This window comes from Pinus tabuliformis, chromosome 2_2 (assembly GCF_031772625.1).
Source record: "Pinus tabuliformis cultivar Carrire ecotype Pingquan chromosome 2_2, CPIR1, whole genome shotgun sequence".
Classification (NCBI taxonomy): Eukaryota; Viridiplantae; Streptophyta; class Pinopsida; order Pinales; family Pinaceae; genus Pinus; species Pinus tabuliformis.
In genome coordinates this window covers 911826618-911842249 of record NC_142300.1, presented here as the reverse complement: position 1 = coordinate 911842249, position 15632 = coordinate 911826618, and the positions used below count along the sequence as shown (strand labels likewise).

The following is a 15632-nucleotide window of genomic DNA, read 5'->3' as shown; positions in this document are numbered from 1 at the left end:
TTCAACTCCTACAACTCCTTTTTTGTTTCCTCCAAATTATGCTTCTCCCTCTGCCTTTGTGTGATCTTTCTGTTGCGTTATTGCCTCTTTGCCTCAATCTCCAAATATGCTCTCAACCTAAGTGGATCTACTTTGAACTTGTAGCCTTTCTCTGCCTTTGTGATGTCAACAACCTTCCTCTTGCCTTTGTCAACCGCAGGTCTGCTGCACTCTGCTGCTACTAATGATGCCGCTCTCTGAGATGTCATTGCCTTCTGCACTGCTAACCACTTGACAACCATTCTGACGGTTCATTGAACCTTAAGAAGTTATAGCAGTATCTCCATGGGTCTTCCTCAGGCCAATGACATGCCTCGTGAATCTAAGGATGATACACTCTCGCAAATTGTTCCTTTACTAAGAAATGCAGGTTATATGGATTGAAACTTCTGGTGCCAAAGGTGAATCTCTCCATCTCAGCCTCAACATGCTTGAGATTCTAGATCTCATACAATCTAATCCGCAAAGGAAGAGTAGGACAAGGTGTCTTCTTCTTCTTGTGTAGTCTCATTGACAACCCTGTCGAGATGTGATATGCAACCTCTTGCATGACCAACTTATCCATGGAAAACTTTGGTAAAACATGTGGAGCCTTCTCTGAATTGTACATCTGGATGAAGGTGCTAGGCATACCAATCTTCTATGTCAATCAATGCCTCCATTGATGCCTGCGATATGAAAGGCGGATCCTGCTCAAAGATCATGCTATACACCGAGGTGACGAAGTGGTCTAATAGATGTATTATAACTCCGTAGAACCTGCATTCAGAGAACAATCTGCAATAAGTGTGCATAGAGGTTTCTGAAGGTGTCCATGCCCAACCCAAGCCTCGGAACTGCTGATGGGCAAAAATTGCAGCAAGTATGTAAGCAGACATGAATAAATTTTCTCGTTGACCTTTGGGCAGATGTTGGGCTTCTGTTACTTATTCCTTCAGTCGGAGAGCCAACATGTCAGACCAATTGAAAGGTCTTCCTTCATTCGCCAACTAATCCAACATACTCACCCAACTCTACGGAAAGGTCTCTATGCTCTCTTGGCTGTATAAGCAACATGCGAAGATGACCAAGAGCTGATATGCCTTCCATAGTATCCTTTTCTTGTACACTTGGTTGGGTGTTGTCCTGAACTTAGATGGCTCTTTCACCCAGCTCTTCAAGATGTCTCTTGAGTTTGCACTGTTGCTGGGTCTGGTGAAGGGTGTATCGATTGTAACCATTGGCTACATAAAATGATACATTGCCTAAAAGTATTTTTCCTTGAAGGTAGAAATTTCTATTCCACTAACACTTCTCAACACCATTTTCTTTGGATCAGTATGCAAGACAATCTAGTGGATCATGTCTGCACATGGAAACGCAGGATACCTGCATGCAATCCGGTACAAGCCAGACTTGTGTATGTTGACATAGACTCTGCAGTCCTCCAGATTCTCCTCAAATGTGCCTGAAAATATGTCATTGATGTCCTGCCATTTCATCTTGATCTCCTTGTCTATGAACAACTTAGTGTCTTCATAGATGGGCAAGCTCATAGACACTTGCTCGACCACATCTCCAGTTGCACTCTCAACGGTGTCCTTTGACCCTACTCTCTTGGAAGCCATTGTACCTATACTGCTGAGAGACTAACAAACACCTGTGATACTTGGAGATAGAGCAACACTCATGGCAAGCACAATGTCAGTTGAAAACCAAAACAACTTGAGGATTGACATGCAACACACTTGGGTGACTCAATGGAAGATTTGCACAATTTTCACTAGGAGGCTGGGAGACTGACTGCCTGAACTGTGTAGAACATAGTTTGAACTATTGGTGAGCTAAATGACTGCTCGAACTGTGTAGAGCACAATTCAACTTGGCCTACTGAGGACTAAAACTGCAGAATGCGCAATTTCAGTTAGCATGACTGCAACCCGGTAAAATTACATTGTGAAATTTCAGGGGCCAACTTAGGCATTGTCTCTCAGAATTGCATAGAGCAAGCTTGGGAGGCTAGAGTTTCACAAGCTCTACACAATTCCTAGGAGCAAGGCATGGCCTTCCATCCTAGGAATGCACAGTGCAAGCTGGGCAATGCAAGGTCTAGGCCAAGGGCAGCTCAGACCCGCATGGCGGCCAACTGGAATCAGTAAAGATCGAATGCATGTACGAAGTTGGGTGCAAACATGAGTGAATGAACATGCATGAAATCAGTGAGTGCAGGATTCAGTAAACAGGAAAAAAAGTAAGTGTGTGAAGCGAGTCGCCGCAACGACGACCGTTAGCACAGAAATGGTGTCATGCATTCGACAACAAGGAGATGCAATGACAAACTTGAAAAAATGCTTCTACAAGCTAACACGCATTAAAATGGCAACAAGTGTTCAAAAAAACAAGAAAACAACACTCACACAAACTAAAATACAAAAAGTGACAGAAAAGCAACAAAAGACATGAAAAGCAGACTTACCCGAAAAAAGTTGAGTTGAGTATGATGAATGCTCCTAGATGTGATGGTGGATGCGAGAGCTCCAAGATCGAAGTGAGGAATGAGATTTGAAGCATTGAATAAATAGTTTTGATAAGATCGAGGCTTATGACGCGCATGCCACAAATCTACGAAAAAGCGACACTTAGCGAGAGGTTTCTAAAATGACTTTTTTGCATGTAACCCCCAACTGCTAAAAATGGATCCCTAAAATCTAGGGATGCTTTTTTTTCTTTTTGGTTTTTCAGGAAAAATCAACCCATGCATGCAAAGAAAGATTGCTCAGTCCTAGAGGGAACCAGTCAACTTGGGAGCTCATGCAACAGACTGCAATCCTTGGAGTGATTTCTACGCAGTTTCTGGGTTGAGTGGCTCTGACTGCCCCTTAGGCTTTGTGCAATTTCTGGACTGAAGCCAAGGTTGTTAGCCAAATCTGCACAAATTTTGAGAGCAAGCCCAATGATGGGCTTATCTGCGCAATTTTCATAGGGAAGGTAGTCTGCTTGCTCTGCACATTTCTGGAGAGAAACATGATGCGTTGATGTTTTGTGCAATTTTGGAGAGGAAAGATGGTTGCCCTCCAGTTCTAGCAATTCTCCAAGTGATCACAAGAGCTAGTCAATGACCAAGTCCCAGGATGTCAGCTTGTGGGTGAAAGGCAAACAAGCTATCAAACACAAGCTGATAAGCCACATAAACTCAACTGAAGCATAAGTACATGTCAGTGCAAGACATGTTGCTAAGGATGGTTGGTAGGGTGGCTCTAAAACAAAGCTAAGGAAAAATTTTGGAGTGTGGTTGTCGTCGCTACAACACTTGGAGACACACTCGTAGAACTCCAGCTCTTTGACTGGACCTTGTTTCGTGAAAAGCAAGTCTAACTCCTCTGGAAGTATTGTTTGATCCTTAGATCATCGTGGTTTCCACGCTAGCTTGAGTGAAATATGTAGCACCTGCCATGCTTTTGATCGGTCAACACACATTCCAAGCCAAGTCAACTTAGTTTTTTTGATTGGGGATGAGGGGTATATTGGTGCACAAGTAATATGACTGTCAGAGTTTAAGTTTCATCTCTAGTTTTGCTCCGCTGCCAGTAGGCTTGGACAGTACCCCGGAAGAGTCACGCAGGAACACAAGCATCGCTCTACTGCCAGCGAGCTTGGTCAGTACCTTGGCAGAGTTACTTGCATCACCTCTTTGTACATGAATCCTTTCTCTTCTTTCGCCTTATTCATTTTTTCAAAATTTTCATTTTTTCATTTTTTTTAAGAACTGTGCATAAGCACTTATTTCTTTCAGAGGCGGAAGAGGGATCTCGACTTATTGAGAGTAGAAGAGGTTGTTCCTTCAGAGAAGTATTTTATATATACCTCTGACATACTTGTTAAGGTTTCCCCCCTTACCTTACTCTACTTGACTGAGCTGACAAGGGTTAACCCAAAAACAACCGGCTAGAGTAGGTGGTACTAGTTAGAGCGCAAGTGTTGTGTTTTCACCAAGATTCACTTCGAACGGAACATATTTTCTATTGGTGTATCATTGAATGAAGACAACAAGTTCTGCATAAAGAGAGAGGACAATATATAACCAAGTGTTGGTAACTGTACATTTCCTCTTATATTTTACCTTGCTTGTTTCAAGAGTTGTACATGGTTTCATGCGAAACTAACCTACAAATGTAAAACAAACAAACACGACATAAAACAAAGAGCAGAAGCAAATGTGAAAGAAAAGCAAGTAAAAAATGAAAGCAGGCAAGCAGACAAACAAACGAATCAAGAAATCAAACATGCATGCAAGCAAACCAGACAAAAGCAAACGCTGCTCCTACTCCTAAGCTAACAGTGCATGAGTCTGATCACGTGAAGTGATATTTCCAATGCAGCCACAAATGCATTCGTTGACCCATGTTGGTGAAGGCATGGTTCAGAAACAAAACAGTTAAGCGAACCAAAAAACATGAAAGATATAACAATGAAGACCAACCCACTCCGAGTTTAAACACTTCCACAGAAAAGAAAAAAGTAAAGGCACAAGACAAGCACTCTGTGGACTTACCATGGTGCTGTGACACACTGTGTGCTGATGATAAGCATATGCACTTTCTTGATTGTGACAGACAAGAAAACATGAGAAAATAGATAACTTACGTCTCACAAGTGTGCTTGCTGTGTATGATTCCTCCAATGCATGAGCGATGGGATCATGTCATTCAATTGGAGGAAGCGAAATTTGTGTGTTGGATTGATCTTCAATGCATATAGATGAGCGATGAGGAGCCGTGGTTGTTTCAGTAATTTCCTGATCAACAGTGAAACTAACCTCTGGACAACGAGGGCCTAACATAACGATTAGCTCGAGCTGAAGTGCCTCGACAACCTGCGAGGTTTCAACTTTGTCAACATATAGATCGTTATAAACAGGTGGCTTTGAAAGATCAACAACGATAGAATCAACATCATGATTGATACAGGAGTAAATAGATCATGACAACTACGATCAGAAAAATTAATGATTCCATCGACATCCTCATGATCTGATAAATCAAATAGAGGGGTAGATGAGAAGCAAGAATGTTCACCCTCTGCGTTTTCGAAAAAGGTAGATGAAAAATCAAGTGGATTTTCAATGAAGAATTTATCCTCTTCGCTGTCAAATGATGGATTGGCATCGGGTGTGTTCTGCGAATGATCAGAAGTAGATGCATCCGTGGATGGATTTACATAAGGAAAATCAAAGATAACAAAATCACCAAAGATGTTAGGAAAAATTAGAGGAGGCGTGGACAAAAGGAGGCCATCCTTCACCATGAGTTGATGCTAAGATTCCCAATCATACTCATCATAAATGACAGTGCAGGTTGGTCGTACAACATCAACTTCGTCGATACCTTGATCCTCATTCACAACAGGTGTAGTGTTCGGAATGAGAGAACACAAGACAGTGCAATCTAGAGGATCAACAAAACACAGAGAGAGAGGTTGAGGTAACAAATGCATATGACAACCCATGGGCTTCCCAACCAAATATGCATAGAAATTAAGAGTAGTGACGGTGGAAGCATCAACCAACTAAATAAATGTTTGTTCCTGCTCTCCCACATCACTCTGCGGGGGTGGAGCTGTTTGATGAGGGGAAGGCAGAAATTCACTTGTGACATCGACTATATCCACTTGTGATTGCGCAACTCCATCACCAAAGTATGCTGGGCAGGGTTTGAACTTTTTCTTCACTTTGGGATGGATTGATTTGTGACAACAATATTCAAATCTGTCCATAAGATATTGAAATTTCATCTAACTTTTTGGAGCTTCAAACATGAGTAGACAAAATTGCTTCCAAAAATCCATAGGTGATTCATGTGGGGCCTTCCGTTGTTTTAACATTTTTTTGTCAAGAGCTTCAAGATCAAAATGGTGAAAAACAGTTTCGATTAGATCACTAAAATGCTTAAATGAGTGCACGCAATTTGGAGGCAGGTTGCAGCATCATAGTTCTGGGGATTCGTGAAGTGTGTATGCAAGCAACATGCTGACCTCTACTTCATCAAAATCTTCCTCATTCCCCAAGAATGCAAGGAAGTCATGTAAGTGCTTAGGCCAGGCCACTTCACCTTCACCATCATATGTGAGTTTCGACAAGTGATCAAAAAAATCCTTCGTGACTTCAAAGGAATGTGCGTTGGACAAACATCGTGGAGGGTTAACTACAACAATATCCATGATAAATGTGCCAAGATTCAAAACAGGATGTGAGGACTCATCTTGTCATTTGCCTTCTAGCGCCAAAAATGTTGATGGTGTTGGACCCAACAACATGTCAGGGCATCTCCCCGATGAGAAGTTCCAACTAGACCTCAGACCGTTTAGAGTAAGAGTCCCAGTAGTGGGTAGTACGGTATCGCCTTGACTGTGTTTGCGCGCAAAGGTAAATAAGATGTCCTTGTTGGAAGCAAGGGTGTGACCTTGTAGTAAGTCAAGGAAGGTGCATGAAAGGCTCTAACACATGGAATGGGGGAAGAGTGCACCCCTTAGAAGCTTGTGATAGCACGTAGCCTGAAAGGGAACACATGAGAAAAAATACATCACGAGATTGAAAGCATGAGAGCCAATGATCCAATGTGATGGATTATAACAACAACATGCTTCAATAAGATTCATACAAACACATACTAAATAGTCCATACATACATGCGTAAATTACAACTACATACTTCATTAGAGTAACCAGGATAGTCGAACTACAATAACAATATATGCATGAAACGTGCTGGCTCTGTTATATTAAAAGAGTGAAATATCAAATCATACATACAACCATGACAACCGCTAGCCCTGGTAGCGAAACATTACAGTCACTGCCGCCTGCTCCTCCAAAGATATGTACTAGCTCTACACTGTGGAGAAGCCAAGGCTCGTTACAATACACTCCAAGCTTTCTCTAAGTTATATCTATCGAAAGCTTGGCTCCCAAAAGCCTGTACAATGAGTTATGAGGTTCTATAAATAGCAAAGGGTGGGGAGACCCTTGAAATTCCCCTTTGTGACTCTTCAACTACCCTCATGACTCTTCAAATTACACATGACTGTTACATTCTATTATTGACACTTGGTCTTTCACTTTTACAACATATTTACATTACAATATGCACATGAATCGATGTGGGACAAAAATGGGCTTGAGTAAGCCATGCAAGACATCACTAAGAGTCAGACATTTGTGGGAAGACTAACCCTTCGACATCCTCCCGATGATCGACGGTCACGAACTAATGCCAAGCTTGGTAGTCTATTATGGTGTCCATGTACTCTATGGTGACATCCTTCTAAAAGAGAACTCTTGCCTCCATTGCATCTGGGTACACTGATTTGCTACCTCTGTCCAACTCATCAGATAGCAAGCGCATCATGGTCTTGAGTGCAGTTGGACCAACAACATGCTGATGCATCGTGTCTGCACTGGTGGCTATGTAGATCAATTGATCAAAGTGCATGTCCAGCTCTAGTTGGACTTGGTTCTTTGTCTTCATGTCAGTGAGTGTGCCATTGGATGGGATCGCATGCGTGCGCACAATGACATCCATACTCCTGAACACTCATGCATGTGAATCCTGTAAGCTAGTGATGAGCTAAGAGAGTTCCTCATAGTTCCAGATCTGACTCCGGATGCATGCCTTCAACTCCACTGCCTTTGGCTTCATCATCTTTGGCACGTGCAATGGGGCTCCCTTGTACCTCATTGTCCATATATGCATGTGATCGACAATAATGTGTATGTTTGATAAGATGCGTGCTCTCCTAGCACAACGCTGCTACCAACCGTTAAGATGGAAAAATTACTTATGCACAGTGACGAACCTGAAGTACAAATTCCGGATGAATCTCTCGAGAGACAATACTTCATCAAGTATCGCTTTCCTCAACTCTGCTCTGGTGGATCATATAACTTGATCTTCTATCTGCTTGGTTGCTTATAGCTCCTTACCCATGCACTCGTTCTTAGCTATCAAGAATCTAACACTTGAGCTGGTGGATTCGGCATATGCCTTTATAGCATTGACCAATGCAACTAGATGTCTGTGCACTTGGACATGATTGCTCATTCTTGAAACTGCGTAGGAGATATACAGAAATCTGGAGTGGGCACTCTGCATGACTTCACAACCCTGTGTTGTGATTCGTCGAAAGATATGTTGTGCACATCTGCTTTCAGATTGTCCTCAAGCATTTGAGTATCTCCTTGATCGCTTGGGACTTACTCCACTCCTGGATTTGGTGATGCCGATGGGGTGACCTCTTGGTTCCGAGGCATGAGTTCAATGCTCTGATATAACTCTAGATGAACCACATCTGTGTCCATCTATTCCAACATCTATTCAATCTCGTGAGCAAAGTCCTACTCCTGCGACTGATCACCCTGTCTACTCTGTGCCAACTGATCGCTTGAATCAATAACATGTATGGGCATAGTTTAATCAATGCGGGCATGCTACACCTCCTGCTGTTCCTATTACTGTTGTGCTTCCTTCTCTCTTCTGCGCAATTCTTCTTCTTCCCTGAGTTGTTGCTTCAACTTTTGAACTCCTTTTATGCTTCCTCCAACTTCTACTGCTCTTTGTGCCTTCGCAAGATCCTTCTGTTGCATTGTTGCCTCTTTGCCTCAATCTCCAAAGTTTCTCTCAACACAAATGGATATGCTTTGAACTTGTAGCTTTGCTCTGCCTCTATGCTGTCAGCAACCTTCCTCTTTCCTTTGTCAAGCGCATGTCTGTTGCCCTCTGTTGTTGTTGATGATGCTACTGCCTTCTACACCGCTAACCACTTGACAACCATTCTGACTAGTTCATTGAGCCTTGAGAATTTATGGCAATATCTCCATAGGCCTTCCTCAGGCCAATGACATGCCCCGTGGATCCAAGGATGATACACTCTCGCACAGTGTTCCTTCACTAAGCAATGCGGGTCATATGGATTGAAAATTCTGGTGCCGAAGGTGAATCCCTTGAATTCCTCTGTCTCAACCTCAACATTTTTGAGATTCTAGATCTCATACAACCCAATCTACAAAGTAAGAGTGGGCGAAGGTGCCTTCTTCTTCCTGTGCAGTCTCGCTGACAACCTCGTCGAGATGTGATATGCAACCTCTTGCATGACCAGCTTGTCCATGGAAAACTTCGGTAAAACATGTGGAGCCTTCTCCGCACTGTACATCCGGATGAAGGTGCCAAGGGGTGAGGCATACCAATCTGCTATGTTAATCAATGCCTCCATCATTTCTTATGACATGCAAGGCGAATCGTGCTCAAAGATCATCTTATACATTGGGATGACGAAGTGGTCTGATAGTTGTATTATAACTCCACGAAAGCTACATTTGGAAAACAATCTGCAATAAGTGTGCACAGAGGTTTCTCTAGGTTTCCATGCCCAATCCAAGCCTGGGAACTGCCGATGGGCACAGATTGCATCAAGTATGTGAGCAAATATGAATAGTTTTGCTTGCTGACCTTTGGGTGGATTTCGAGATTCGGTTACTTGTTCCTTTAGCTAGAGAGCCAACAATATCGGACCAATTGAAAGGTCTTCCTTCATTCGCCAGCTGATCCAACAAATCACCCAACTCTGTGGGAAGGTCTCTCTGCTCTCTTGATCGTATAAGCAGCATACGAAGATGAATAAGAGTTGATATGCCTTCCATAATATCCTTGTCTTATACACTTCATTGGGTGTTGTCCTAAACCTAGATGGCTCTTTCACCCAACTCTTCAAGATGTCTCTTGAGTTTGACTGCTACTGGTTCTGGTGAAGGGTGTATCCATTATAACCACCAGCTGCAAAAAATGATACATTGCCTGAAAGTCCTTTTCCCTGAAGGTAGCAAGTTCTATTCCACTGGCACTTCTCAACACCATTGTCTCTGGATCAGCATGCGAGACAATCCAGTGGATCATGTCCGCGCATGGAAACATGTGATACCTACACGCAATCTGGTATAAGCCAGACTTGTGTATGTTGACATAGGCTCTGCGGTCCTCCAGATTCTCCACAAATGTGCCTGAAAAGATGTCATTGATGTCCTACCATTTCATCTTGATTTCCTTGTCTATGAACAACTTAGTGTCTTCATAGATCGACAATTTCATAGACACTTGCTCGACCACATCTCCAATTGCACTCTCTACGGTGTCCTTTGACCCTGCTCTCTTGGAAGCCATTGTACCTATATTGCTAAGAGAGTGACAGAAACTTGTGATACCTGGAGACACAAAAACACTCATGGCAAGCACAATGTTAGTTGAAAACCAAAATAGCTTGAGGACTAACATGTAACACACCTGGGTAACTCACTGGAAAATTTTCACAATTTTCATTGGGACGTTGGGAGACTGACTGCCAAAAATGCGCAGAACACAGTCTGGACCGTCGGTGAGTTGACTGACTGGTGAAATTGAACAGAGCATAGTCCAGCTTGGCCTGCTTAGTATTGAAATTTCGCAATGCACAGTTTTAGTCAGCATGACTACAACACGGTAAAACTACATTGCATAATTCCAGGAGCCAACTGAGGCACTGCCTCTCGAAATTGCATAGAGCATGCCTGGGAGGGTAGTGTTGGGAAAACTCTGTGCAATTACTAGGAGAAATGCATGGCCTTCCATCTTAGGAATGTGCAGTGCAAGCTGGTAAAAGCAAGGTCCGGGCCAAGGCAACCCAGACCCGCCGACGGGCGACCGAAATCAGTAAAGACCGAATGCATGTGCAAAGATGGGCCTAGACATGAGTGAATGAACATGCATGCAGTTAGTGAGTGTAGGATTCAGTAAACGGGAAAACAAGTAAGTCTGTGAAGTGAGTCATCGCAATGATGACAGTTAGTGCAGAAATAGTGTCATGCATGCGACAACAAGGAGATGCAATGGAAAACTTGAGATAGTGCTTCTACAAGCTAACATGAATTAAAACAACATCAAGCATTCAACAAAACCAAGCAAAATACACTCACACAAACTGAAATATAAAAAGCGACATAATAGCAACAAAAGACATGAAAAGTAGACTTACCTAGAAAAAGTTGAGCTGAGTATGTCGAATGCTCCTAGATGCGATGGGGGATGCCAGAGCTCCAAGATTGAAGTGAGGAATGAGCTCTAAAGTGTCAAATAAATAGTTTTGATAAGATCGAGGCTTATAACATGCATGCCACAAATCTAGGAAAAAGTGACACTTGACAAGAGGTTTCTAAAACGACTTTTGCATGTAACCCCCAAATGCTAAAAATGGATCCTTAAAATCTACGGATCCTTTTTTCTTTTTTTTTTTTTTTCCGAGAAAAATCAACCCATGCATGCAAAGAAAGATCGCTCAGTCCTAGAGGGAACTGGTCAACTTCGGAGCACATGCAATGGATTGCAAGCCCTGGAGTGACTTTTGCGCAGTTTCTGGGCTGAGTGGCTCTGGCTACCCCTCAGGCTCTGCACAATTTCTGGATTGAAGTCAAGGCTGTCAGCTAGATCTGCGCAAATTTTGAGAGCAAGACCAGTGATGGGCTGCTCTGCGTAATTTTCAGAGTGAAGGCAGGTTGCTTGCTCTACGCATTTATGGAGAGCAGCATGATGCCTTGATGTTCTACACAATTATGGAGAGAAAGGTTGGTTGCCCTCTAGTTCTGTGCAATTCTGCAAGTGAGCACAAGAACTATTCAATGACCAAGTCCCAAGATGTCACTTGCGGGTGAAAGGAAAACAACCTAGCAAACACAAGCTGATAAGCCATAGAAACTCAACTAAAGCATAATTACCTTTCAGTGCAAGGCATGCTTCTAAGGATGGTTGGTAGGGAGGCTCCAAAACGAAGCTAAGGCAAAATTTTGGAGTGTGGTTGTAGTCACTAAACATGATAATACAATTTTAGTTAATTGATATCGAGGACTACTACCATGCATCCAATGTCTATGACTCCAATATTGCAAATGGAAAACCTCTATTTCTAAATTCTATTTCCAACACAAGTAATTTATACTCCCCATCTTCATGGATTATTGGAAGTGACTTCAATATTATCAAGTGTCTCGAGGAATGGAAAGGATGAATCACAATGTTTACCAAGAGATTTTGTATGCTATACCATCAAAGCCCTAAAGTAGTCTCCATTAAAGTTCTCAAGCAATGATTCTCCCACCCACACATGTGGATCAATAAGATGTAATACATGTGTGTGTTGCGACTAACTTAACACACTGTTCTAATAACTCCACAAACTTAAGTATTTCACTCTGTTACATAAATTGATTGTAGTGTGACATAAGTAAACCAAGAGTAGACATGAAACCCTTAGGCAACAAACATTCCCTAGATCCTCAATTAGGTTCTTAAATTATGAAGTGAGAATGCAATGGGAAAAGAGAACTTGATGATTTAACCATCACAAACATGTGATCAAGTGTGACTAGGAGTGTATATATTCATATGTTTTCCAAAGCAGGAGTGCATACATGAGTTATCAATCATTGGGCCTTATTTTTCTTTCTTTTTCTTTTTCTTATATATATGACTTAGGGAATAAGGTTTTCATAAGTTTGGCACAATTACATGAATTTTCACTTCAATCTTAGAGTTTAGACTTAGATAAATCATTATAGTGTATCTTTAATGATTTTGGCTTTCACGTTTTGATTTTCTTTCATCACAAATGACAAAAGAGGAAATATTTTGCCACAAATATATGAATGCTTAATCATAAAGGCGTCATGCGATGAAAACAAATTAATGATGTTATTCTCTATGAAAATGATGGGTATTCTTGAGAAAATCTTATGCTTGTGGATGTCTCCCCCCTAATTGAGAGGGAGTGAGGGTGGACACCATATTATCCATGTGTCATGTAGTATGGCCAGGACTAATAATCGTAAGCCTAATAAAGACATTAGTAGGGAGAATGGTGGTTTGGATAAACATACGAGACCAATATTCTTTGAGAATTTGTACTTTGAATAGGACTAACTGACATAAGTCAAGTACATTAATCCAAGATAAGAATAGTCATGAGGATCAACATTTCCTCGTGTCAAATATTATGACATAGATTAGGAAATGATCATGTGAGGACATACTTGGTGAACATCCTGGTGGGGTAAGTGCCTAAAGAGGCAATGGTGTCCAAATATATGCCTCCCGACATTGTGCTCTGATCTAATGGAGTGATATAACTTGTTAGTCAAGGCCTTGCTATTTTTACAATGTTGGCTATGATGATGTAAATCATCGTTGGTGCTTATCAATCCAGATCGCTTCTTATATGAATATTTCAACTTGAGAGTACTTTTTTGTCTCATTATGAGTACCTCCCTAGTTTAGAGGGAGTATTATCATCTTCATTATCATCATCATCACCACCATCATCATCATAATTATTGTCATCACATTATCATCATAATCACCATTCATGTCATCGTCATCATCATCATCATCATGATTATGGACATTGTCATCAATTGTTCATAATTATAGGTGTCGTAAGAAATATCATCAACCTAAAAATGTTACGAGTGCTTGAAAAGGGTTGTTAGGACACATGATATATGAAAGAGAAATAACAACTTTATTTTTGAGAGATGACCGATGATCATCATCATCACTAACCTTATCATTGTAATTATAATTTTCATCATCCTCATCATCATAATTGGTGTAATTTATATCATCATTGTTGTCATCTTTGTCATGAACATCATAATCATCATTCATGCTGTTATTGTTGTTGATTGTGACCAATATGAAAATAATGATAATGATGAATTGGAAGACGACGCCAAAGATAATGATTATGATTATGACCATGACAACATTTAAAAATTTGGAATATTGGCCAAGTTCATTAGCATCGTCATCATCGTTGTCATTGTAACCCCCATCATCTTTATCATAATAATCAAAATTCATGTCATTGTCATCATCTTCATTATCATCATCGTCATAGTTATTGACATAGTCATCAGTGGTTCATAATTTTCAATGTCATAAGAAATATCATCAATGCAAAAAATGTTACGAGTGTTCGAAAAGGGATGCAAAAGCTAACAAAAAAAATGGGGGAAATAATAGACATAAAATTGGATGAAGAGTGGACACAACATAAGTAGATGCAAAAAAAGACAAAAAAATTGACACAAAAGTGGATGAAAAAGTAGATGCAATAGTTGATGAAAACTTGGACACAAAATAGGATGCAAACATGGATGAAAAAGTGGAAGAAAACATGGGTGCAATAGTAGGCATAAAACTTAGCATGAATTGTGGTGAAACAAATGTGGATACAACAACGAACACAAAAAAGGACACAAACTTGGATGCAAAAAGGAGGCAAACTTGGATGCAAAAAGGGATGTAAACATGGACCAAACATGGGTGCAATAGTGGACACAAAATTAGATGCAAAATTGGACGCATCAGAAGTGGATGTAAAAGTAGATGCAAAATGGGATGCAAAAAACATAAACAATATTTGATGCAAACTTGGACACAAAAGAGGATGCAAATGTGGATGCAAAAGTGGAAGAAAATGTGGGTTGCAATGATAGGCACAAGATATGGCACAAATTGTGGCACAACAAAAGTGGATGTAATAACAAACACAAAAAAAGATGCAAACTTAGATGCAAGACAAGATGTAATAAGGGATGTAAAAGTGGATGCAACAGGAGAAACAAAATTGGATGCAAAATATGGATGCAATGGAAGTAGATGAAAAATAAGATACAAAATGAGACGCAAAACCCAACACAAAAGTGGATGTAAAAAAATATGAAATATTTGATACAAAAGAGGATGCGAAGACGGATGCAAAATTGGAAGCAAATGTGGGTACAACAGTAACTACAAAACATGGCACAAATTGTGTCACAAAAAAAGTGGATGTAATTATATATGCAAAATAGAAGAAAATGAAGATGCAAAACAAGATGCAAAAATGGATGCAAAAGTGAATGTAAACATGGGTGCAACAATGGATGCAAAAGTTGATGCAACAAAATTCAATGCAAAAGTAGATGCAATATGAAACAGAAAACCTGATGCAAATATTGACGTAAAAGTGGATGCAAAAAGGGATACAAAAATAGATGTAAAAGTCGATGAAAACCTAGATGTATATGAGGATGCAATCGTGGATGCAAATTTAGAAGCAAAAATGGGTGCAAAGGGAGGTGCTAAACTAGGTGCAAATTATGGCACAAGAAAATTGGATGCAATAGTGGACACAATAACAGATGGAAAAGAGGATGTAAATATAGATGCAAAAAAAGATGTAAATTTGGATGCAACAAAAGTAGATGAAAAACTAGACACAAACCTCGATGCAAAACTTGGTGCAAAGGGGATGCAAAAAATGATGCAAAATGGATGCAAAAAAGGGCGCAAAAGAGGATGTAAGAGATGATGCAAGTGTAGGTGCAAAAATGGATGCAAGAGATGATGCAAAATTTGATGCAAGTGTAGGTGCAAAATGGATGACCAAGTTGGTGAGACAAAATTAGGTGCCAAACTTGATGAAAAACATGGTGCAAAGGATGGCACAAAAATTGGCATAAAATCTGGGATAAAACTTGGTGTAATACCTGGTGCAAA

The 15632-nt window shown here is 40.7% G+C and overlaps 1 protein-coding gene across 1 annotated transcript in view; it reads right to left on the bottom strand.

The window, feature by feature from the left end:
- Positions 1-4720: 4720 nt before the first annotated feature.
- LOC149195985 (uncharacterized) overlaps positions 4721-15632 on the bottom strand; it is an 81678-nt gene continuing 70766 nt past the window's right edge. Inside the window, exon 3 of the mRNA XM_089408089.1 lies at positions 4721-4891. Within this exon, the coding sequence (XP_089264215.1) occupies positions 4721-4891 (171 nt within the window). The remainder of the gene's footprint in view (positions 4892-15632) is intronic.